This window comes from Lates calcarifer, linkage group LG21 (genome assembly GCF_001640805.2).
Source record: "Lates calcarifer isolate ASB-BC8 linkage group LG21, TLL_Latcal_v3, whole genome shotgun sequence".
Lineage (NCBI taxonomy): Eukaryota > Metazoa > Chordata > Actinopteri > Centropomidae > Lates > Lates calcarifer.
This window is the reverse complement of record NC_066853.1, coordinates 4956827-4984162: the sequence shown is the minus strand read 5'-3', so window position 1 is coordinate 4984162 and position 27336 is coordinate 4956827. Positions and strand designations below refer to the sequence as shown.

General features: G+C 39.7%; 1 protein-coding gene across 5 annotated transcripts in view; it reads right to left on the bottom strand.

Moving 5' to 3' along the window:
• Positions 1-750: 750 nt before the first annotated feature.
• kirrel3b (kirre like nephrin family adhesion molecule 3b) overlaps positions 751-27336 on the bottom strand; it is a 204368-nt gene continuing 177782 nt past the window's right edge. For 3 of the 5 annotated variants that reach the window (XM_051065444.1, XM_051065446.1, XM_051065443.1), the window contains 10 exons: positions 23956-24104; positions 23728-23855; positions 23100-23226; positions 15926-16026; positions 12367-12577; positions 10680-10787; positions 10063-10146; positions 9644-9759; positions 8830-8916; positions 751-5753 (listed from right to left, as the gene is read on the bottom strand). In XM_051065444.1, coding sequence (XP_050921401.1) covers positions 5292-5753; positions 8830-8916; positions 9644-9759; positions 10063-10146; positions 10680-10787; positions 12367-12577; positions 15926-16026; positions 23100-23226; positions 23728-23855; positions 23956-24104 — 1573 coding nt within the window. In that variant the 3' untranslated portion in view covers positions 751-5291. The remainder of the gene's footprint in view (positions 5754-8829; positions 8917-9643; positions 9760-10062; positions 10147-10679; positions 10788-12366; positions 12578-15925; positions 16027-23099; positions 23227-23727; positions 23856-23955; positions 24105-27336) is intronic. The other 2 variants (XM_051065447.1, XM_051065445.1) reach the window with 2 other exon arrangements.

Sequence of the window (27336 nt, the reverse complement as noted above, 5' to 3'; positions counted from 1 at the left end):
CTGTCTCTTGTCTACCTGCAGAATGTTGCCATAAATAGGATTGTGTTGTTAATTCTACTCCTCCTTATTTAGCATCCTTCAACTCTTCCTCATTCTCTATGTCTAATGTGATAATCACATCACACATCACATCACAGGTGTATGGACCTGCATTTAGTTTCAAATTGAAATTATATCAAAACACAAGACTCCTCAGAAATGCCAACTTGCAGGAAGCTGGTTGTGTCAGTCACAGGGCATAGTACATATATGTATATTTACATAGCAGACAAGTTGTGTTTGAAAGAGAAGGGAAGAGTATATATGCATGTTGATCGAGATCAGAAGTATGTTCATTTGGATGGTTATATTGTTTTGTTGCTATTGCTATTATTGCTTTAGTTTGCTTTGTTGTTGTCATTATATAAGGATATAATGCACTGTTTGAAATTACATATTATCTGCTCTCTTCTCTCTTTTATTTGGGCTATTAATGATTTATATTTTTTGCAGTGTGTATTTTGATGTGATATAGCTACAGCAAAAAAGAAAAATCAGAACAAACAAAAAACTATTGTTAAAAAGGAGTACAATTTGCAAATCTAACATGGCATTGCTAATGTGCAAAACCAGTATCTGCTTCTCAGAAAAACCACTGACCAAAACTGATTGCGAAGGCTTATAGTTAGTGAATATAGCCTTTAATTATCCACAAACATCCTACTGTACTTCATTCTCACTGACAGACAATAGTGCAAAGTAGACACTAACTCAAACATCATTTTTTATTCTCCAAATATACAGAGCAAAAGCATCATAGATTCACAGACCAGAACAGTTAAAATACAACCTTTTTTCTTTTTTTTCTTAGATACAGAGGTCCACTGCCTGAAAATAGTGGTTTACCCAGTAGAATTTACATGTTGTCTTTTCGTTACAATTACTGTATGCTTATGGTTCACTATTTATACAAACTCTTCAAATGACCATGTAAGTAAGTACTTTTTTTAGACCTGGGTCATGTAGTATTTGCAACCTAGTTTGCATTAGTTGGAATGCAGAACAATTCAACCAATCACAGAGAAGCATACTTATTTGACTTTCAAATGCTTTTCAGTGATTCTTTCAATTTTCTGTGACTTATTGTACACTGTACGGTGCAAACCAACCCACACTGATTCCCGGTGAGCCTTGCAGGCTAAAGCAAGCTCTGATGATTATTTACAAATACTACTTAGTCCAGGTCTTACAGTAGTATGTTATTAAAGTACTAACAAGGTACTGATTGGTAGAAAAGAAAAGAAGTGAGAGAGAAAGAGAGAAACAGAGTAATAGAAAGCATTTACACAGTAAAGAAAGAAGGGTTACTTATGATCAATTCAATATCTCAAATGGCACCATCTCTAATGTGTTCCATCATGGACAGCAACACCTGTCATACCACGGGGGAGACTTCAAAAGCCTCATATAACCACCCATTGCACACATAGGTGAGATATTGACAGTGCTAATGTTCAGCATTTCTTTATCCTTTTCTTTTTCCAGTTTATTTAGAACAAGCAATAAGTTTTGTGTAGTAAACAAATATAATATAGCCAGTGGGCAGAGAAGCCATTACAAACACCTACCAACCAGTCTTCACTTCACACTGCTCATAACCTCTATCTCTCACCTTAGAAAAGTACCTATCCAGTGAACTACAGGTTAGTCTTTAGCATCTCTGAATAACAGACTACCCTGCAGCCTCTACTCTGAAAGGGTTGCTCTGTTTTATCAGGAAAGGGCAGCAACCCCTTGTAATTGTTCTGGGTCTTTGTGTTTATTCATCTGTTATGCCCTGGCATCTGCGCTGTGCTTGTAGCCAGGCAAACAGGCGCTGCCAGCACCAGCCGGAGAGGCACCCACAGGTGAGCAGGGCAGACTTTGTCCCCACATGGGCTTTGATTCCCAAAGACCGACATGGCACTCACATCCTCTGTTACTCTCGTGCCCGCTGTAGCTGCTGCCATGGGGGGATGGGACAGAAGGCTGGCCTATCAAATATTTATCTGTTTGCTGTGCAGTGTGCAGATTCTCTGGACTGGGAAAATGCATTATGTTAGGATCAGTGCGGGAGCTGCATCAGATAAGGAAAACCGGATCCTTTGGATTTGAGGGCAAATTTGTTTTGTTTTCAGGCAGAGACATGCTGAATGTCTGCCTTATGGTAAGTTTTGAGTGGGGAACATTTCTGAATTCTGATACTGTGGATGTAAAATGATGCATAATACATCCAAATTATAATATAAATGAAAATTGTATCTTGTCCCATGCAGATTACATCACACTGTAGCATCTACACTGTAATTGACTCCTGCCAATATCAAGGTAAGAATTTTGTGCTGCACTCATAAATGCTAAGGGAAATAAATAAAAAAATGGCACAGGCATACTTGACAGTCATCATGGTGCCAAATGCAATATATTGCTGAGCATCTGGGCATCTCTCAGAAGGGCTGAAGGTATAATAACCTCTTACTGCATCTCACTTCAAAGCTGTCCCAGCTAAGCTCAGCTTCTCAGCCTATAGCCTCCTGTGTGCTCGGTGTACAGACTATGAGTTGTCCCCGTGAGATCTGGGGGAAGAGAAACTACTCACACAAGCCTTTCATGTAATTTGTGAGAAACAAGCAAGGTTGATAACATTTCTGGAAGGGAAACAAAGAGAAAAATGATTGTCTGTCTGTACAGTTTTGACGCCACATGGATTTGTTGAGCTCTGATACAGTGAAATCTGACTGAGAAAGGAAGAAAAAGCCAGGAGAAATTATATACAGAGAAAGACAGCATTAGAGATTTATATACAGTCTGCTAAGTGCCAAGCTGGATTATCAGCATTGAAACAGAGCTTTTTGTCTTAAGCTGTACAATGGGCACCAATCCATTTGTAAAATTAGAGTCCAAACCACTGCCACTCAAGTGGAAAACCCCATTCAATTGCCTTGAATATAATCATATGTAAAGTGCTCACAACAACAACTTGCTGTTGTTAGAGCTGCCTTGCTTGGTTTTTCATAGGTTGAGTGGCAGATTTCATAGTTTCAGGCTCACTTCCTGCCAATTGACTGCTGCACTACGGAATATACTGAATAACTACCTAATTAGATAATATACATCATAACCGTTCATACTTTGTGATATGTTTTTTGTTTTTGAATTGACAAAACAGAAGTGACATTGACATTGTGAGCCATTGTTTTCATGACTGTTTAACAGAATTTTACTGTTATTTTCCAGGTACTTGTCTTTGCCCTTCAAAGAACTGATCACATAACAACCAAGCTGATTCTGTAACATATGGGTGGAACAGACCTTGAAAACCCACGAAGGTGTGAGGCTTTTGATGGATAAAATCAAATGCGATGTAATATATTATGCAACTGAAATGATCTGTTTGCTGTAAAGAGTTGCCCTTATCAATCAAAGTCTGCTTCAGCACAGTGTCCTCTGATCACAGACTTTGTTGGGTTTACATCTGATTTAGAGGTCTGAATTTACCTTGACGCAGTGCAGTGTGTGGTAACATCCATGCTGAGATAAAGATAAAACACTCAGCCCAACAGCTTTACAGTGTCTGCACTATGCACACATCTGTAATGGGATTCCAGTGTTTGGTACTGCAAAAAAAGCAAAACTTCCTATGTGCTCTGCCACAAAACGTGCACAGTGCATGACTTATGACGACAGGCTCACTTTGAAACTTTATATGAATTATGAGTGTTTGTGTAGCTGCAAGTTAAATCACTACTCTCTGTCTCTAATCTCAACTAAAACAAATACAGTGTCAGTGATTAAATAATAAATCCAATTTCATATACGTCACATATAGTGCTGAACAGAACAAAATAAAACGATGCACTTGAAAAGCATCAGCGTGCCACCATCAGCTCCACAGTAGCCAAAAATGAACAGCAGACGGCAAAATAAAAACACATTTTCTAAATTTGCTTGTCATGTCCCTTGATGACCAACACGATCACAGGTAGGTATACAGTCAGGATGCATTAAGCTCCTGTGTCAACAGTGAAATTGACAACAGCAATGGGATAGCCACACGATAAGAAGCTCGGCTAAAATAGAATGTTTACATTTCATTCAACAGGTACCCCCAAGTATATGGCTGATGATCTGTGGCATTAGCAGGAGAAACTCACAAGCACAACACATGTTGCAGTTTGTGGGCTTCCCTGCTGCGTGCCTCGGAGACAGGTTTGGTGCTGTAACACCGTGAAGGATGCAGCTCCCCATCAACAGAAGAGCTGATAGTGTATGTCTATCTCACTTAGTCAAAGTTTGTATTGACATAGTTCAAACAGACCCTCAAGGCAAAGAAGATATGGAAAAAGAAGAGGCGCTCGTGTCTCATTTAAAGTCCTCCATGAGGGAAATCAGAGTTAGAAATTAGATGCTAGAAAAGAAACTGCAGTCACATATGTACACTGATATTCTTTTATCGCAGAGTGTCAAAGTAAAATAATGACTCAGGGATTTAAAATGAGATCTCAGGCCCTCTTTATCTGCTCAGCTCTGTGGCCCAGATACAGCTGCAGAGAGAAAAACAGCCGTTCTTCTCAACGCTTGAGACGTCTGTGGGCACACGGAGAAAGTTTTCTTCCACCTACACAGGAGACGAGTTTCAACAAGCCAAGCTCAACATACATTGTCTGAAGGGAAGGTGGGGGGAGGGAAGAGTTATCATTTTAACAACTAAAACCACGTGCACATTCATTTTTGTGCTTCAGACTATGGGAGAGCAGCAGGACATTGGCTCGCACTCATTATCGTGCCGTTCGTGCTGAGTGCTTCAACGCTCCTAACAGCAATCTCAGTTTTTCTGAATGACAATCTTCAAAAGGCAAAAATGGTCTTTGCCAGGGGAGCTGATTGTCACACAAAAGCCTCGTATTCATGCCCTCCAGTCTGCTAACAATCCCACTGTAAAAAACAAGTATTGAATGTTCAGATTCCAAACATGTGTCTTCTCTGCGTTGGCAAATAACCTCTCTGTGGCACAATTCTGATTATGGGTTTAAAAAAAGGAGGTGGTTGATGAGTTAAGCGTGAGGAATATAAGGCTTCTTGATCCACTTTTTGGGACATTGAGAAGTCTAAACAAGTCACATGGTGTGTTAAAGCCAACCCCGGCGTCTCCTGGCATCCAGAGGAAACACACAGTAACACAGTTACTTCAGGTGCTCCTGGGAGCTGATTCTTTCACAGTTTTACAATCCTGGCTGCTTGTTACTCCCTCAAACACCCTCCCTCCCTGGTGGTCAGACGTGGGTCTGCATACGCTTCTGGAGAGGCCGTGTGAGGTCTGAGTTCTGCGAGGAGGACTGGGAATAGTGGGAGGAGGAAGAGGCTGATGCCTTGCTGTCTTTGTCGAACTGCACGTAGCCGTCCGGCTTACTGTAGCTGCTGACGCTGCTGTCACACTGCGTGTCGATAAAGGAGCTTGAGTCGCTGAGTGAGCCACGCTGGAACTCCCGCTCGCATAGCTCAATGGAGCTGCTTCCCATGCCCAGCACGAAACGTTGGCTGTAGTCATACAGGCGGTTGGGGCCTGCTCCCAGAGTGGAGTAGATGTTGGTGAAGGACATGCCCGTTGGTACTCGCTGCTTGCCCAGGGTACCTGTGTTGGCGGGGTTTCTCACCTCAGTGGATTGATTCCCTGTCATGGTAGGTGTGTGGTGCTCCTTGAAGGTATTAACACTGTAATAGCCATTTGTTGGGTCCTATTGTAAACAAAAGAAAGATAATAATAATAATAATAATAATAATAATAATAATAATAATAATAATATGCTAAAATATTATCATTATGAATGTGATGTTTTCTCTAGCTATATGTAACAACAAATTAAAACAGGAAAAAGAGGAGAAAAGGAAAATGATCCCTGTTTATAAGCTTTCACATGTATTCTACTCAAAGCGCACCTGGGGCCAAGGTCAAACTGGCAGTAATTACCATTCAAATTGCTGAATAAATAAGAAAACAGGCTGCCGTGTACATCATGAGAAAAACGGTGGTGAAGCTTAGTCCCACGATTTAGTCAGCCCCCACGCTAACCTTAAAATTATGTTTCCTGCTAATTAAGCGGGCCTTGATGACTCATAGTTTGGCATCCTATATGTCACTGCAAAGTTCACTCACATAACAGATTTAATTAGACCTCAATGGATTGTAATGTCTGTAATTTCATGAATGTACTGAAATGGCTTCTGAGGCTACGACAGCACCACTTGTTTGCTAGGCTGCAGGCACTGTGCTGTTGTAAGGGTCCAGTTAGGACATGTGTTTTTTTCTTTTTTTCTTTTTCCCATGTGAATGGATGTGAATGTCAAGCACAGTGAGCATGATGGCAAATCCCAAAAGAAGAATGCTCATAATGGCGAAATGAGAGCGACAACCTGAGAGGATCCTCGTTATGCTTGTCATTATCAGACAGCAGACAAGGAGATTGTTTGCGTCTGGCCTTTATCTCTTGTTCAGTCCCCCCTCTGCTCTCGCCTCATGCATGCTGTCATTAACTGGGATCAAAAAATCCAGCCCCAGAGGGTGCAGGTAAGCAGGCAAACACAACAGAAGCACACACCAGGGAAACCAATGCCAGCATTCGTTTGGACAAGAGGACAAATGAATGGGACAGAATTTGTTTTTGTGGCACTGATAAGCTCCAGCATGCTGCAGAGTCACAATGAACCCTACACATGTCACCTTGCCCATATAGGGTCAGAATAGTGATATAATCTTTGTTAAATATAATTTGCAGTGTGAGAATTCATCTACTGTCTTGTTGACAAGAATGCAGGTCGTAGGTGGAATAAACACCTGCTGTGTTAATCCCCTGTGCTTGATTTACTGGAACATTTACATGAAGAGCACCAAGGGGGCTCTTCTTAAAGGCTGGTAAACACTTTCCCCATGTATTTGAATAACATGAACAACAACTCATATATAAATATTAAGATTTTCTGTTGCATAGGAACAGGACATGGGGAAATTGTTGCAGAGAGGCACCTTACTGACATGGCACAATGTACTTCTGATTAAGTCCATTCAGTTAATACACAAAATCAGTGCTTTGCAACTGTGACCATTATTACTTATTTTAAAATGGTGAATTTTATATTATATTTTATGTTATATATTATATTTTTAGTGTTTGAATGAAAAATCTGCAGATTAGTAATTTAAATGTATTTAATTTTCAAGGTTACTCTGTGACAATGGCAGAATACCGCACACACAGAGGAGAAGGTGGACATCCTCTACTAGGATGATGAAAGGGGACTTGATACAAGAATCTGTACAATCTGCCAAATTGTGTGTGGATCATTTATTGCAAGAGTTACAAGTGGTAAAGTGCTTTCATGTGCGATGGCAGAACTAAAAGCAAAGTGCCTCATCTGTACAGGCTGATCCATTCATTGCCATGTAAATGGGTGGACAGCTATGAATAGCACTGAAGTCAGTTTTATTACGTTCGCTGAATACTGGCTTCACTCAGTAAGACACATTTGGTTGGATCTGACCACAGTGACATTTTGGTCTTTCTCATACATACAGAACCAACCTGCATATAAGCTCCAAAAGTATTACGGAGCAGTTCTGTACATCCTATGATGTTGTAGGATGAGTGAATGTCATTGATCAAATGGTGGATGGAGTACTTGGGGTCAGACTCATATATCATGTTTCTAAATATATCACTATTGTCTCTTGTTACCTGCCACCAGAAGGATTGAAACTGGGCTGTGACTCACACCTTGTTTGCTCAGTCTTTCTCACACACTGATGGTAACACTGCCTAATTAGTGATGATGTTGTGGTAATGTTTACTCCTGATGTTGTTGTTTGTAAAGACATCACTGATATTAAAACTCACCCAAAAGGTTAATATAGATACACTGTTTAAATAACATCATCCTCATTAATTTTTTTCAGGAAATGAGAGTTTACTCTGAAATTCAAGTGTACTTTTTTACGGAACAAAAAATTGATAGCATCCAGCGTGTGTTGTAATTTGTTTCAGGACTTATAACAAGTGTAGACTGTCTGGTATAATAGTAAGCCAGGAAAGAAGGATGATCTGAAGAATTTGTTTAAAAGGCTGGAACATCTGAGTATATATTAAATAAAGCTGTAGACCTCGCAAACACACACAACTTAATAACAATAACAACAATCAACTAACAACAGTGGGACCAGAAAGGAAGAAAGAAAGTCACATATATTCTTATTAAAGTCTAAGCAAACTGTGACAAGATGTGTTAATAGACTGGATAAAGGTCTATCTGCGGGTCCCGAAGGCTTTTATATGTCACATTTCTATGAACAGACTGCACCTTTAAAGAGTGTGTAGAAAAAGAGTTTGCAAAAGGTAAGTACTGTATATTCCAAATTGAGAGGGGTTTGAAATGCTGCTAAGAGCACCAAATTAGCACATCTAATAAATATCCAGCACCTCTCCCAGTCCTACATGCTCTTTAAAATAGTCCAATCCTATCTGTACAGCATAAGTAACAACTTAAGAAACTTAAATTACAGCTTAAGGGCCTCTGATTTCTTGAACCACCGTTGATGAGAGACTAATTAATAAAATCAGACCTCTAACAGGAGTCATTTTGCCTGTGGACTCATCCTTGGAAAATCACGTGTGGCAGGAGAGGGATTAATGCTTTTCAGCTATTTTTGGTCCCAGAGTTGAAGACCACCCTTTACCCCCAAGGCGTTCTCTCTCTCACCACCTTTTACTCTCATTCTCCTGCGCTCACGCCTTCACGCTGTCATTGTTTCATGATTCGTACCTTAATGTGCTGATACTCCTTCTCTTCCTCTTGTAATACCTCGAGCTGCTTCAGAACAGACTCCTGCTGGAACTCTCCACGTTCAACCTACATAGACATCGAGCAAAGTATATTAAGAGTCCGTTTAGTTTCCGAAACTCTTCGACTCAGAATAAAAAGAGATTTTGAGACAGGAGGATTTCATTTTTATTACTTGTTCTTCTTTTTTTAATATCAGTTAGACATGTTTCACCTTCATTTAGGGCTGGCAGGAATCATTAATAATGTATCTGTGAATATCTTTTATTTATCTTTACAAAATGTAGATTTGCAAGGTAGCTAAGCTCATTTCCCTGCACTGACATCAAACATTGGCTGTATTAAATGTTTTTGAAAGAAAATGTAATCCAAAACCTAAAACTACAAATAGCCCAGCCCTGGAGCAAACTACATGAAAACCACAACACTGGTACAGTTCCAAAGAGGAAACTGTTCTTTGTGTGTCTAGGAGGCATGTAGATACAGAAGTACACCCACTGTAGGATTACCAAGTATGCATCAGCATCTCCATAGTTACAATGTATTGGGGTTTGTTCTGCTCATAGGTCTAACTGGCACCATATTGATAAATATAGCCCGTATGCTTTGACTGCAGCAGATATATAATCTAAATGCCTTTCTGCTCTTATATTACTCATATAATGCAAATAGTAAAGTACATTCATTATGTTACTGTCAGCTTAAGAAGGGCATGCAAAAACATAACAATCAAAGTTAAGATTTTATTTCTGAAAAAAGCAACAAGAAGTGGAAAGTAGTATACTGCGACACTCACACTCACCATCAGTTGTTTCATGGAGGTGTGTTCTTCGTTTTCTCGCGCTGCATTGTGGTCTTTGTGCACAATCTCCACGCGGATGTCATTTTTCGCCGACACGACTCCCTTCAGATCTGGCAGAAACAGACGACACATATATCTCAGTAAGCTGGATAAACACCATTCTGTATTTGTCGACATTATAATTTCCCCCAGTGCAGTTTGCAGTATTACAGAATTTAGCAAAGATCCCTGGGTTTGGTTTGTGAGAGCTCCCCCAATTTCCCGAAAACAATACAAAGCATTATTAATCATTTGTTTCCTGCCAACACAAGATTATCTTTTTCTGCATACATATGCAATCTCACACAGCCTTCCACGGTGGCTCATTCTGTTTGGGACAATGCTGATGATACTGTCATATAACAAAGTCTTACTTTCTGTCTTAATTTTGCTTGCAAGTTCTCTCTGGTGAGCACAGATGGAGACGGGCAGTGAGGGCATAACCAGGTGCGCTTCCTCTGTAGTATACAGACAATAGACATGCTGAAGGGACCAATAGCACAGTTTGGTTCTTGGAAAGAGACAGTGGCTGACTGTCTCTAACCAGAGTCACTTGGTACATGGGTGGGTGGCAGTGAACATACTGCAGGATGTAAATAGCCTCAAAAGCTAACGCAGCCAGACTGAGATTGCATGAAATGAACCCTTATCACAATCTCTGCACCACAAAAAGATGTCCATCTCAACAAGTGATTTCATCTTGTATGAGTCTGACACTATGATCCAGCAATTTATCTTGTGACAGAACTTTCCTGAAGCAGTTGTCAATGTCTTGTAATCTTTTTTTTTTTTTTTTTTTAAATAGATGCCCCATTTAAGAAAACTCAAGTCAAAATTAGCAGACAACCAAGATAGCAGATCTTTCCCCATTTGTTTTAATTAAAAACAATATCTACATCTGAATAGATGGACATGTTTTAGTGTGCTTGGAGACCATACAGTACTTTGGCATGCATGCTTCAGTGGATGTGAAAAGGAGGAGGAAACATACTTCTCTGGGAGCGAGTGCAACAGAACGCTCCAATGGTGCCCATGAGGACAATAAGGGCCACAAAAGCTCCCACAGCAATGCCGATGATCACCGCCACTGGGAGAGATTCTGCAGAGAGCAACAAACAAGCATGTCCTTCTACAATAACATACCACAAACATCTAAAATATACATTAAATTCAATATATGGTACACAGCAGAACAGTCAAAATGTTGAGGCCACCTTTCTCTTTCACATACGCACACACAAACACACACACACACACACACACACACACACACACAAGCACCAGGTTGTGTCATTTCTCCCTCTTTTCTGTCTCTCCAGTAAACAACCAAGGAACTGTGGGAAGATGTGCAATAATTTATCCCTCTAAGTGACTTTGACATTATCCCTCAGGCACAAATGTCACAGGAAAAAAAAAGTTCTACACTGTATGTCCAAATAACTGGATATTCACTGAGAACTAATTACCAGACCTTTTGTTATCAGTGGTGGGTAAACATTTTCTTACTAATACTATCTCATTATCCTACTGTCTAATAACTTTTAATTTACATTCATTTAGGCAAATAGAAGCATTTCACTGAGGGCTTTTATTTTCATTGAGTAGAGTGCAAGAGTGTGCATTCGTTTAAGCGTAATCATGTTTGTGTGTTTCTGCATGGATGTTACAGCACATTTGCGACTAGGAAGAGATTAAACCTGCGGGCACACATCTATATGCTGCTCCAGCATTAAAAGTCCTCATTAAAGTTTGGTTTAATGAGGACCTGAGTTACCAGCCCACATGTATGACCTTCTCGCATTTTTAACAAATGCAAAACAACCAAGTGCTCTTCCCTACACCATTAAAGCCTATTTAATGTCTTCATTGATCAATGTCACTTTCACATAAGCAGCTTATAATTTATCATTTGCGATAAGTGGATAGAAAACACAGCTTCCCCCACGGTAGAGGGGAGAGGGTCAACAGATAAAAAGTATTCATTTTTGAAGCGAATGAAATGTTTCACATTTCTCGTTTAAATATAGAAAGCAGGAGGCACAGTGTATTTCATATTCAGGGAGCAGTGTATGTCAATGGTCAGCAGTTCAAATTACCAGGGAGCTGCACTTTATGTTAACCCAGAAAACTAATTTGTAAGGAATTTATCGGTGTCATCATCACATTTACTGTACATCAAACGCTTCAGAATTTAGGCCATGCAGTGTAACTGTGTATTACCATCCTGCAATTCCAAATTGGTAAAATGTCATTTTTGAACTACTTATTGCTGATGAGAAAAAAAGATCAGATGGTGTTGATGTACATATGACTACTGTATCAAAGTAAAAATGTATTGTACACTAAAATCTGTGTCCACTGATTTTACTCAGCTAAGATTAAATACATCTGTTGAAAATTTGCTGTTTGTAATTATTATTATTATTGTCTCTCAAAATACTGTAATTCTCTTATGGCCAATTAGTAATCAAATCCCGTCCCACTTACTTACACACACAAAAGTACATTCACCCACAAACACATTGACACAGGTGCACATGATACTGTATGCAGACACAGGCAAGCAGAACAACACTGATGCACACAAACATCACAGCTCAGTCACTATCTAGAGTCTATCACTATCTGGAAAACCACTGTCACGTATTTGAAGAAGAGGAAGGTGGAACCTGTCGAACCTTGGCTCCCACCTTGTTCCTTGAGGCGTATGATCTCGGTGTCAGAGCCAAAGCTGTTCCACGCGGTGCAGTTGTAGATGGTCTGGAAGTCGGCCGGAACAATGTTGCTCATGGTCAGTGTGGAGATTACTCCTTCCTCTGTGGTGACCGTCTCCACGGTGTAGCGGCCGGATGTTCCAGACTCCAGTACAGTTTCCTTCCATGACCAAGCCTGAGAGGAGACAGAAGGCAAAGAGGTAGTGTGTATATGTGAAGTTTTTGATCCCTAGAGATGCTGTGGTGGAATGTTTTGATGAGTGGGTCCCTGTGTTGTCCCTGGGTCTTATATTGTAGCAGTGAGAGTGCAAGGACACATACAAATGCCTAAGCACAGAGGTGATATGACTGAGGAATACAGTTGTGGAAGGCAGTATGGAGCCAATAATAGCCTTTGCTAGTTTATAGCCATGCTAGAAGTGTACCTGTATGGATGGCAATATTGATCTCGCCACTACTTTGGTCCAGACTGAGATATCTAAAAAATTGTTGGATCAGTTTTCATAAAATTTGTTCAGATGTTCATTGTCCAAAGCAGAGCCCTTACATGTTCATCTGGCATTACCAGTAGGTGAAAATGTTACTTTGTCTAATTTAGTTTATGATCAAACTAATGTTGAGTATCATTATTATTTGCTGTGAGCATGTTAGTGTGTTTATGTTAGCATTTAGCTCAATATGTCTATGGTCAAGTACAGCCTCACAGAAGCTGCTAGCATGGCTGTAGACTCTAAAACACATTCAATGTGCGTAGGCTATAAGGATACACACAGTGAGTTTTGGTGAAGGATATTCAAAATATTAAAAATAAACAAAACCTTGTATGTTCATAATGAAACCTTGTTTTGACAGTTCTGTCGACAGCCACCAAGCTGTGTCATAAGTCAAAGGCTACAAAGTCGTTTAAATATGCGCAGTGACCAGAAGAATAGAGATCAACTTTGACCCTGATAACAACTGCCACTTGTTATGGCAGTAGCTCAGCAGCATCTGAGTGTAAAAGAAATCATGAAAAACCAAATCATGACATGCTTTACACAACTACCCAGTGTTGTCAGTGGATACTTGTTTCAGCAGGTGAGTGAGTTCTCTGGAAGGTGTTTAATGAGATGGTCTTTATATGATTTCACCTGTATGCTCTTGGATGATTTCTGCACAATGATAGTTTGCTTTATGCTGAAAAAAGCACACATTTCCACGGAGATACACGATAACCAGGAATAGGAAAATCTAATACTCTACAATAATAATGAGTTTCATTCAGTTATTAGGTGGTATGAGTTACTGGTATCCATGCGTAGACATTAGCTAATTTTATCTGGTGAATAGCTAAGTGATTCAAAGAAGTCTCTGAAGGGCATCAATTAGTGGGAATACACTACAGGGGTCCTATTTTGTTGTGGATAGTTAAAACACTTTTGAACGCTGTGTTATGGTTAAAACTGTTTTTGTTAACTGCCCATTTTCTGCTGCTCATCTCTGTTTGACAAGCTGCCAGCTGACTGAGATATCTCCCGCATCTGTATACTGAGCTAATGCCTATTGGATAATTGCAAACGGCATGTACTCTGAGCGGATCTCTTTTCACTGTAGTTTTTGAATTACTGTGCTTTTTGGATTTGGCTGTTGAGAAACTGCATGCAAGTGTTTATAGAGCAGTGCTTGCTGTGAACTAGAGCTGCATAAGAAGGCAGGGCAATGGTTATTGTGCATCATTTTTAATTCAATCAATAATTATGATGGAAAAAAGAGCATGATTAAAGAACTTAAGACAAATAAAAAACAAGCATAGATTTAATAACAATAACAAAATGTTTGATGTGTTGAATGCAATGAATTCAGAAGCAGAATTATTTGAAGAAAACATTTTTTCTCACTGTACATTATGATGTACAGTTGCTCATACATTGAACAAATAATAAGTGGTGATATTTGTTTTGTTCTCTGGGTTATTTGCAAAGCATTTTATTCAGTCAGTTAGCTTCCTGTTTCATCTGTTAGAGAAACAAAACTTATTAAGTCTACTTCCCTTCACTGAGAAGTGAAAAGACTAAAATAATGGGACTAAATGAATTCTTCTGCTATAGGCAGTATAGCACTCCATCTGCTGTATGGTTTGTTTGTGGATGTGAATAATGTTCCATGTGCAAACCCAGTCTATTATGTAATGTATACATTCAAATTCATTTCTAATTAATGAACACTAAAACCAGAATATCTTCAATACATGTATTGTGAAATAACAGCAAAACAAAAAAACAAAACCCGAAGAGGCTTGAAAATTTTGCAAGGCATACTAGGTATGAGGGAGCGATGGGTCTGACACGTGATGGAATAATTTAAAGGTGTGTTGACACTTGCAGTCATGTGGTTGAGAGAAACGTAGGAAAACAATAGGAAAAAAATTTGCATATACTGGATTTATTTATGCAGTGCTATGATAATTCAGCACATTCCATTTAGTTGCTGCTTTTGTTCAAGGCATCTTAGTGTGGACTGCACTCATTTTGGTGACTGGTGAGAATTACAGGATTCATTTTTGCTGATTTTTAACTAAAAAAACAAGGAAATTCATTATACTGGAGACAGAGCGAGAAAAGATGAAATGGTGCTCAGAGGATAAACAACACATGCAGCTTCAAGCTTGCAGTAATTGACAGGTGGCTAAATAGAGAAGTGGAAATGCAGTGTTAAGAGTCTTACAAATCTTGCTTTGATTCAAGTGTTTTCATATTATTACGAAAAGTGAAAAGCTTATTTTGTACTTACTCTTAACATTTTTGTGAAGTTTGAGTCTGGGGATAGAGGATGTTGTATGTTGTGAAGCCCTCTGTTTTGGCTACATAAATTGAACTAACTTGACTTGACATGACCATATATTATGGATGTTTAACAATGCTCTCTTAAATAAATAGTTTGGAACCCAGCATAATCACTTAAGATCCAGCAGCCCAGCCTCCACAGGCACACCTCTCAAATAAACCTGATATTAATTATGTTGCTAGTTAATGCTGTACATCAATATTATAAAAACACACATTAGATGACAAAGTATGGCAATTAACCACATGCATATGCAAACACGTACACACACAATTAATAATAAGCGCAAAGTGAGCTCAGAGAGTAGGTTGTTTATGTAAGGTCCATAAATCTTAATGGGATCAGTGCAAACACAGCATAAGTGTGGATTAAATGAGAAACTGAGGATTCAAACTAGTTTCATGCCCACCTTCTCATATGAAAACAAATGATGGAGTCACTGCTACAAAATTCTTCAGCCTCTTACTTGTGTGTACTGTCCATGTATAGTTAACAGATCAATAGAGCTCAGTCAGACATTATATTCCAGAGACAGATAGAAGAGCAGTCATTATACTATGTAATTTTACTGTTCAAGTGCCATTAAGTCATAAAATACATATTTATGATTATAGTTTTAGGTGTGCTCTTGCAGTAAAGTCAGGCAAAGGCTGAGGCAGAGATGAGATCAGAGAAAAAAAAAAAATCCAAATGTACTTACAATGCGGTCTGGAGGAGGTGTACTTCGAATGAAACATTTGATTTGTCCTTTTTCTCCATGTAAAGCCTGCTGAGTCTGTGTGCTGGAAATAGTAGGTGGCCCTGAAAAAGAACAATCATAAAAAAGTTTGAAGATGAGTCATGGAAATTGAAACATGAATAATTAAATTCATTTTTAGTCTCAGGTCATATGACAATTCTGTTCAATCGAGTTCTTGTGGTACATTATGTTGTAATCGCTCCCCTGTTCCAAGCAGTAACACCTGAAGTGCTCAGTAATTTGGGACTCCCGGGGAAAATTGTATTGCAGTGCAGTATGAACATGCCTCATCCTTTCGTACAATCTATCCAAGGACACGCCAGGACTGAACCAAGGGCGCAAGTGGGGGCCCAGACCTCATTCTGGATCAAGAAATTGTTGATTTATGGCTGGTTTGATTTCTCCCACTGAGATAAACGTCGCTGGAGAGTGCTACAGCAGTACTTTGGAGTGTAATCAGGACTACACAGATGGAAAGAGAAAAAATGCCATTGTGGGGAGATAACACACTTGTCGTGTTTCACCTCAATCAATTTGGTTGCAGCAGATTTGACCTCTGAAATAATAGGTCAGCAAATAACTAAACATTAAGCCCCAGCTCTCCATAAATACACAACCCAAAAGACAGAACATCAATATGTTTTGTATATCAGATTTTTAGGCAGCTTTGTCTTATTCATTGTTCACATTGTAAGCATAAATAAAGTTAAACAATAAAGGGATTATTCAAGGTATGGAGCCAGCATGTGCAGCCTGCTATCACCAAATGATATATAGGGTTAGGGTTAGTAACCCTAATAACGCACGCATTTCTTATGTCATTTTGTGTGTATCACCATGCTTATTTTGCTTTTCGCATATTTATTCACACATCTCTAACCATAACCCCCACTGAATAATGTGTGTGCCATGTGACGGCATGAAAAGCTTAAAATGCTTCGACATGACACATGAAATATTCTCAGAAGTGTTTCATATTTATACACCATCCCATGATATCACGTAGGCATGTGTTACACCTTGGTCAGACTACAAGATCTCGTCTGACAAGGGCAGCTCAGCCTAAACGACTGGTCTGCTTGCCATCTGGTCTGGAGGCTGTTCACACCAGGTGACAGCTCTAATATGAAGACAAGATGTCACACATGACCCAGTTCTGTCTTTTAAGTGTAGGCTATTTTTCCTTTGGTCCTGTAAGTAAAATTACAGAGAGGCAAGTACAGAGACAATGGTTAACATTTACTTTATTTGCTAAAGGAAGCTAGTAAGTCTTTATGGTGCTTTAAACTACATGAAACTCCACACAAGCAGCAGGTTTTCTGCATGAATTACTTTTTTGTTTCATTACATTTTTTCTGACTTTGTATTTTATGATTTTAAGCTGTTTGCATGTAACTGTAACATTTGATTGGTTGTTCCCCACAAAAAATCATGTGGGTTTCAATCAACAACCTTGAATTTGTTCGTATTACAGGACCCCATTCTCAATGATTTCATTATTCTTTGGGCAAATTTTCTTTTTAGCCCTTTATCTGTATTGTGGAAATAATTCAGTTTAAAAAATACACATACACACTGTCATAATCTCTCCCCACTCCACTGTCATCCACCTTTATTTTCTTAAATCCTCAAATTTAAAAGCTGGGTTTTAACAGAGATGCTCCCTCAAAAATAACACCAGGAAAGGTTTCCACCTTATCCTTTTTTTATTTGGTAAAAAAGCCTTTAAACACAGTTAAAATCAATCATTAAGCATGTCTCCTGTGATGGTTAAGGTTGAGAATGTGGGTTTGAGGGGGTGGCAAGTAAGGCAGCTTCTTGATTAGTGAGACAACTCGCCTCCCCGCCAACTTCCCTAAAAGTCCCGCTCTCTGCCATCTCTCTGACGATACATAATTGCAGTTTATTACCTGTCTCTTATTAAAATGAATTAGCATTTTAATGAGACTTTGCCAGATGGCGTCTTGGTATCCTACTGGAGGATGCAGGAAGGCTGCTAGTGCTGCAGAATGAAAGCTGCAGACAATTTAAGAAAAAAAAAATGTATTGAAAGCTGTTCCTCTTCTTTCATTGGTTTGCTAACATGAAATAACAGTATTACTACAGCACATATGTGCTAGAGTTCATATGAGGACACATATGTGATGTGCATTTATTGATTTGTGATTAACAGATGAAACATAAGTATGTAGTTTGTGTGAGGTCTGACTGTCTACATAAAACAAAATCAATTGCTTGCAGGCTACAAAAGGCCAATGGTAGGGGCTGGGGAAGATCTATTTTATAGATCAGAGCTGCAAATGAGGAATATAATTAAATAGTTTTATCTCACCGGTTCAGCCTGGCTTGAAAGTATGTGTATGCGTGCGTGTATGAAAGTGCGTGCTTGCCGCTTGCACTATGTGATCAGAGCACAAACACATTGGTAGAGGGGAGGTGGGTGGCACCAAAACATCAATGTTAGCAGCAGGGGAGGTAATCAAAATGTTGGGTGCAGCGTTTCCCTCGTTCATCTGAGGAGGTATTAACTCTGGAGTGGACATTGCAGGCTGATTACACAATATCGGTGTGGGTGTCAAAAGGCCAGGGCTTACATTTCCTTTCTAAACTGAGGCATCCGCTTTGAACAAAAGCTTGACATTTCCTTGCTACCTCAACGCAGCTCTTTTGATTTCTCCGTTTTCTTTGTGTGATAAAAGAGAGCACAAAACAGCTACAGGGCAACTGAAACAGAAGAAAAATGTCTTGTATGGTCACTGGTGACCACATTTTCCTCTGGGAGAAATTCATGGTGCAGAGATCCTGTCTATATCATTAAGCTGCCAACTCTATAACAGCTCTTACTGTTAGTATGTTAACAATTTTGTTAAATATACCAACTTCAGTATTTGATGCATATTTACATGTAAACACATGGACACATACTTGTTAAAATGTTTGAGATAGAAAAAACAAATAGTGGCTACATTTCAGAAGATTATTGCATCCATGGACATGTTGAAAAATGAATTCTTATATCATGCAGCTGTAATGTATATCGGTACAATTTGGTTAATGAGAGTGTCGTTGTTATTAAGTTGCTCGTTAACTACAGTACATTGCAAATCTACACTATATGTTACTGTAAGACTAGGAGAGAATCATTACTGCATATAATAGGCTAATCTCCTGCTATTTTATTTCAGCAGCTACACTGTATCACATTAATAGTAGTGAGTCTGAGTAGATGAGGAGCTCTAATCACAAATAATTCTATCTCCGTCCCTAATTGGCCAACAGAGGTAGCCATTATGTTTAACTTCTGTAGAAACACGCACTTAACTACTCTGAATACTCTGACAGCTTCAACTCATTTGCCTGCTTTGTCTCAATCCGTCTTTACAATGGGGACCAGACTGTATTTTCTCTCCCTCTCTTTTCCTCCATCGAGTGCGATCTATACTGTCTCCACTTCATACTGTAAAATATATTAACAGTAATAACTCAGTACAGATTTCACAGGCCAGAAACACTAATCATTTTACTCTCTACGGTCACAATTAGAACTTTATCCTGTTTCTTTGGAGGAAAGCATAATTTCAGTCAGTATTCAGTGTGTCAAGAATGAAGATGAGATTGTTTGACGCTATATTATGAAGGATCACAATGTTCTCAGTGTTAAATGGCCAGTGTTAAATGCTGCCAGACACAAGAACATACAAAGACACAATGCACAATTAGGATGCAAGGGACAGGGACAAACATCCTTGATAATATTAATATGTGAAAGTTATTTTGGTCTGTAGTGTTAAATATAAGGTTCAATATCACCCTTCAATTAACAGGTGAATTCTCACTTTTTTAATTAGCCTGTGTTAGAATTAGATCTGTGATGTGAGTTTCTAATTATTGGACCTGATGAAGATCCAAGCTGGCATGAAACCCATTGATTATTATCAGTGGGAACTGACAACTAATGTGCTGGCTATTTATTTCCAGACTCTCTTTCCACTTCATTGGATGTACTGCTGAAGTTTCTTTTGACTATCATGCCCTCCCTGGACACATAAAAGGCACCTTGGAGCTGTTGATCTCAGAGCTGTTCTGCTCCAGCAATCATATGAGCCTGTAAACCTAAACCAAATGAAGCATTCTGGTAGAAAACCTCACTGCACATCTAGCTTTTTAGAAATGATGAGGGAAAATATATTAAAGATATTGTACACATAATAAATTAGTGTCTGAGGTGAGTAGAGACAGTGCATGTGACAGGTACACATAATGGGAAAAGCGAGTTCAAAGTCTCCCAGAAAGTCTTATAGATCATATCTTACTATGCTTAATTTAGTCAGATAAAATGTGCCGCATCTTAAAAGCAGTTTTCTCCCTCATTAATTTGCGATTTTCTTTCTCATATGGCGTCAGTGGCAGTTTAAAGAAGGCCGGAGTCCTAATTAATGATGTACATAAAGCTCTAGAAGAGAACAGCAGATTTTTTTTTTTTTTAAGATCTATAACAACCTGGTGCTCTGTGGGATACTGAGGGATTCTCCATCCCTCCCTCATCCTTACTATGGAGATGAGCTTTCTCTCCCCGGGCTCCCCAAGTACTGTATGTGTGTCCTTATACATATCTCTTAGCCCAAAGACACACACATACTCACAAACACTAATGGCTGTACAGATCTACTCACACACATGGATATATCAATTAATATGTATTGCATGAATATATGGTCCTTTAGCATATACGAGTTAAATCCTTTCAAGCATGTCAGATAGTTCCAACTTCTGCAGGACTGTGGAAAAAGCCATGCATATATTTTGTATGCTATATAAGTAATCACATGCATGGACGTGCACAGCCCCCCCTCTTCATACATGCAGCCACTTGGAGGATATGATGCATATGAAATGCTGAGGAGCATTCCATTCTGAAAATGTTTGACTAGAGTAAGCAATATGTATCCATTAGTGACTTAAACACAAACTGCCTCCCCTGCTAGCTGTTTGATTATAATTAAATTACATTCTTCCCCAGGGAAAGTAGGAATCCTCATGTCTATGTGGTATGCCACAGTGGGAGCCAGTGACACACAACGGCAGAGAGGAGAGAGACAGAGGAATGACAAATTATAAACACATGTAATTTAAATGATGGCATTAAGGAATCGAGGGGATAACTGCAGGGAAAACAAACAGCATAGAAGCATTCAAATGTGCAGCAGACACCACCACATCATGAATACTCTAAATATGCAGAGCAGTGCCTATGATGTTACTGTATCATGGTCGTCCTCCCGAAAAGCTCACTCATCCGTTGTGCTAGTTATTCATTGTCAGAATCAATTGAGTCCTGCCGACTGTCAGTGATGTTGGGCTTACAGGCTGATAAGAGGTAAAGAGCGCTCACATTCATCTGCAGTGGAGACAGTGGCACAGGACAATCAATGAACCTCGGGAGAGAGCCCTCCCACCCCCCATCCCCCACTTCAACCGCAGTGTTTGCACTTTCACAAGTTTGACAATCTGATTCGCCTCAAGGACCGGGTAAGAAATGACTCAGGATTCCTCATGTGGTTTGGAAAAGAGAGATGAATTCCAATTATTCAGAGGGGTAAAAAGAAAGGAAGCTTTTGAATGTCAAATACCAATTCAGGAAGGGAGGTGCAAGATGCAAAAGAAGAGAGGGAGAATATAAACAAATAAAAGGACTACAAGTCATCCAGAACTTGCTTGAATGAAGTCTGCAGAGACTAAATAAACATGCCATTTCAGCTTTGTTGTATGTTTCCCAGTGTGCTTGGAGTGGTGTAGTGTTATAATCTTTATTAAAACAATCCATCTTCTTTCTCTCATGACTTCATTTTTGAAAACAACACAATCTCCATAGTTACATGAGCAGAGAAGAGATGCATCAGAATAAACTGGTACACTGGCTATTATATATTCTGTTTGCATACTGAGGCTGCTGAAGGGTTGCCAGTATAGGTTGCTAACAGCAGAATGAGAGACAATAGAATCAGTCATGATTTTGCCTTACGCCTCTTCTGCCTTGAATTCAACTGAATTCCTAGCTTAGAAGGAGGAAGCTCATTGCAGTTCATAGAAAGTCATGGTTGTGATCTTGTGCTGGAGGGAATACTGGTATCCCATTCTCTCTGATATGCAAAGCTAACGTCTGGATTTTGAAAAGAAAATCTTTACACACACTGTTTGCTACTTGACGTATCTTCATCCCCAAATCAGCACCAGTGTTGCTTACAGGCAAACTCTTTTGTTAGCTTTCAAAATGTACAATGATACACTGTCAGCATTTTAACTCAGCATCATCTTGGAGCATCTTAAAGCTGTCTGTGTTTTCCTTTTTTTCTATTCCTTTTTCTTTCTTTCTTTTTTTTTTTGTTTTGCTTTGGCCCAGGTTTCTTTCAGATGGACACAGGGAAAATAAGATACATGTAAATCCCACAACTAAGAACCTCTGCCACACCAAAGCATGCTCCCTGAATATCAAGCACTGATAATGAAGTCATTTGTTTGAGAGTTGCCAGGTCTCCCACCAAGGCTGGTATTCATTAGTCAGTCAGTGCCTCAGAAAAGGCAGCTTCCCTGTGACTCATGCAGAATATAATTAGCATTCAAGTACATTTCACCTGTTTATGAAATGTGCGACCATGTCTTGAAAAGACTAAGTCTATATTTATTGCTTTTCATATTTAAAGGCTTCACGGTGATCACAGTTGATGAAACAGTTCCGTTTTATCACATTACATTTGTCAGGAAAATTCATTTGCATGAACACACAATGTGCCACATCATGGTGCTGTGTGTCTCTGTGATGGCTTGTGTTTTGTTACTATACCTGCCTGGTAAAATTAACCATGTCTCCAAAAAACGAAAAAACAAAACAAAACAAAAAAAGACTACAGGAGAGAAATAAATCAGCATATCCTGTTGGAAATTTTATAGAGGTATGGCTTTTGTAAACCACAGATGAAGCAGAATACTGACTCCTGTGGCAAACTGCTTTCTTCTTGCTGCCATTGACCCCAGACCTCAAGACTCACACTTGTGTACTATGTGTATACGTTTGACAATTTTGTGGGTGTGCATCTGGGCCTGTATGTGTGAAAGTTACATCAGTAATACAGCTTACCATTGACAGTGAGAGAAACCTCCTTCTCCCCTGCTCCTACACGGGGGACCACAGCGCGGCAAACATATTTCCCAGCATCCTCCTGTCTCACAGATTTCAGTGTCAGGAGGTTCTCATTGCTAAGAACCTGCAGGAAGTAAAAAAAAGGCAAAGATCATCAAATGCAATGACAGTAAAGGCACCTTTGCATTTGAGATAGCAACAAAGCAGTGCTGTGGGGGAAATAGCAAAGCAGCACATGGACCATTTAATACCTTAAAGGGCACCACTCCTCAATTATTAAAATCCAATTTAGGGTCTGAGCTCAGTGGAGCAAACAGGCTGGCTTTGGCCTTTGATGTTGACAAAAGGAGAGGTGGAATGAGTCTGAATTTGTGGATCAAATCAACAGATCTCATGTGAGAGCAGGTCGCCAAGAGGTTGGGACTGTGATGGCCTGAAAATCATTTCAAAACACAGGGCCATCACGTAAAATAACAACCTAGAGTACTCCATATATTAAGGGCCCGAAGGTGCTGGGCTCATAAAACAGGCTTTATAAGAGAAAAACAGCTTTGCATGTATTTATGTCACAGTATGTGATCATCTATAAAACATGCTTGGAAGCAGTGCAAATCAATATACGCACCACTCCAGATCCCCTCTTCATCCACACTATGGTAAGAGAGGGATTTCCTGTCCATGCACAGTTGAACACAGCATCAGATCCAAGGTCCACTTGCAAGGACTGAGGCTCCGCAGCCATGCGAGGGCCAACTGTTGAAATAAACATCATTAAATGTCTATAATTCATCCATAATTAAGCATCAGCTGTGGTGGAACCAGCTTTTGGATTGTTGCTTAAGGAGCCACTCACAGTAAACATCAACATTGCGACTAATGTTGGTGCTGCCGAGAGGGTTGGTGACCTCGCAGGAAACAGGTTCTGTAAAGAAGGAGTGGTCCACAATGACCTCATACGTGTCTCCAGAGACCTCCTTGATTATACTTCCTCCTTTGGCCCACCTGGAGTGAGGATTAGAAGGCAGGGAATGGAGAGACAGGAAGAAATGGAGAAATGAAGGAAAAGGGGGAAAAGGCATTAAGACAGGTTTTCACACTTCCTTATGTCAATAGCTTTCCTTTGTGTGAATAAATCATCATTCTGGGGCAGGTTTTCTGTGCTGGCTTCAGCATATTTTTGTGGCAGCCCTCCATGCTGTGACAAGCTCCCCGGCGACTCGGAGCAGACAGCACGTTCCTCATTACGCCAGGCAGAGAGCGCGGCACAGGGTGCCAGCTAAGAAAAACAAATCACAGAATGACAAATGGGTAGCTCCTCCACCTTTGAAGACGTTGGTTGACACATACTGTATTACACACAACAGCTGACGTTAATAAATTGACATGGGATCACATAAAGAACATCTGTTTGTGTTTGTGAATGATAGTTTCTGTGACGGGGATACAGACACTCCCCGAGTGTTTAGGTGATACTTTTATGATGTCACGGACAGTGGTGTCTCGCTCTGCATGGTGTGGATGGCTCGCTGCTGTTTCAACAGACAAGGCCCATTTATAAAAGTGAAGCAAAAGCATCTGTGGATGTCTTGGGTCTCTTTGGAAAATTTAGATGCTGCTGTGGGATATACAATGCGTCAAGCATCTTAAAGCTGCCATCCTCTACAATAGACATGTGGCTGCATGCTGATGTGGCAAATGAAAACAATGACAACGGAAACGGTGCCTGTCTCCATTTTATATTCCTGCCAGTACTGAGAGCAGTTTTTTCACGGGATAGGGAACTCATTTGTTTTCCATGACTAAGCTGGCCCCATGCTTGACTGAAATGCTATCATTTAAATGAGAACAGATTACCTCATTCAATCAGTAAGTGAAGTGAAGCAGAATTCTAATTGGGCTTCATGGGATTTTTTTGAGCTTGTTTCTTCAGCAGTAGCTCTTTTCAGAGTTGTATTCTTGTGCGACAAGGACACAGCTGAGAGCTCCGCAACACCTGTGTTTCCAAAAATGTTTAAATTGGGGCAGACGGATGTTTTTGGCCTGTCTGGCTTTTTTCTATAACTGATCCAGTAGTAGTAGTAGCAGCACTTGGATAACTTGGTAAGAGAATATAGTATAGACATGTATCTACAAAGACTAATTCTTTAAGTAGCAGAATAATCTCAGAATATTAGCAGAGGGAACAAGTCATGTGGATGTTACAAACTGAAAGGTGAACAAAGTGAAAAACATTATGTTAATGATGATGAGAAAAAATAAGAATATCATTATGAATGTTTCCGCTGTTGTTTATATGATGACGATGACGATGATATTAATTACACTGGTATCAGTTGTGGTAATCATGATGAAGACAATAATGACAATGATTAGGATGATGATAACAATGATAACGATGATGAGGATGAGAATGATGTCAACAATGAAGATGATGCTGATGAGGATGGTATGAATTACGCTGGTTATGATTTTCAAAGTCCATTGTTAAGTGACAACTGGGCAAGCGCCATCTACTAATGAAGATGGTTTTGATTATCAAGACCATCACAAGGACAGTAAAGATGGTGACACAGGTTTTGACAACCACATAAATATCAATATGTCACTTATTTCCACCTACACTTTTCTAGCTCATACTGTAGGAGTTGTAACAAGGTAAGCACAGATGTTTAGGCAGCCGGCTGCTCCCAAGTGGAGGTTGCCGCTGCCAGGTTTGGGAGCCCTTGACAGTGTTAGAGGAAACACAGACAGAATGCCGCCGTCCACAGGGAGCATGGGAGCTCTGTTGGTGTGCTGGGTTTTGTCCAAGACTCATGTCTAAACATAGCTGGCCCAGGGCAACACAAACACCTGCATTCCCTTTGGGAGGTTAGAAGGGCCAGCGCAAGCTTACTCAATAGCTGACTCACTTTACACCGCTGCATCCTATTCAGGGATTTGATTCAGACAAAGGGTGTGAATCGTGTACGCTTGAGTGTCTGAGTCTGTGTGTATGTGTGTGTGTGTCCATGCGTACGGGTGTGTGTTTTTGAGTGTGCACGGGTGTGTAAGCTAACACTGTTATATAGATAAACAGGTTTGCTGTTAATGGAGGCTGAGGATGAAGGAGATGTGGAAGAGGGGGAGAGTTTTGTATTTGCTGAATGTGATTAAGGCAATAAAACAGTAACAATTAAATTAGACAGGTATCTGTGCCATCAGCATCAACACCCACAGTAAATCAGGCCCCACAGTTATTATCAGCATGGTTAAGCACAGCACAGTGCGGTTCCCGTCTCCATTACATGCATACTGAAAGTGATGACTACTGAATTCTCAGTGGAATATAAAATAAATATGCAGAGTTAGTAACAGCATGCAATATTTTTGACCTGGATTTAAATTACAGGATTTTTATGATCTGCCAGGGAATTATTATGTAGAAGTGTACTCTACAGATATGTACATGTATGTGTATCTATTGGAAAACAAGATATCTTATAGACTATTCCATTATTCACTATTCTATTCCATAAAAAGTTGGGAATAACTTTACAGGGATATGCAGACTTTTTTCTCTGACTTCTTGGATATCTATAGCATTAACTTTTCAGGGTTATGCTGAACTTTTCAGGGTTATTACACACTTTTAGAGTTTAGTCCCAACTTTTCAGGGTAATTTCCAGCTTGCATTGATTTGTGTGTTTGCAGGACAGCTCCATATTAATTTACCACTTTGCAATTATGGTGTGCATTACTGAACCAATTATATTTCACGTATTGCACCTATTGTATTGTACTCACGCTTTCTTCTTTAAGAGTAACACTTTAAAGTAACAGTACTTTCTTTCACACAATTTAAGCATGTTTGGCTGCAGGTAATGTAGGCATAAAGAATGTGGTTAGGGAATAGTCAGTCATGCCCAAAAGTGGCATCAAGCAAAATGTATCAATTAGCTTCCTCCAAGGTTTGCAAAGCAGGAAGGTATGGCAATTGTAGTGTCAGTCAAAAGCAAACAAACACTCCAACAGCAGCAGCAGAGAAAACACTGAGAATGTAAGTGTGAAGAGGATTGGGATGTTGTTTGCTGCAAAGGAGGGGGTTTTGTTGTCGCTCTGTGCATGGCTGTATGTGCAGACGAGGGACCTGATTTGCTTTGTTTGTTATTCTTTCTCTTCTCTCTGGTGGGTTTTGTTTGGATCTGAGAAAACCCTCTGTGTCTTCATCAGAGGGTGGTTGAGTGATTGTGATGTA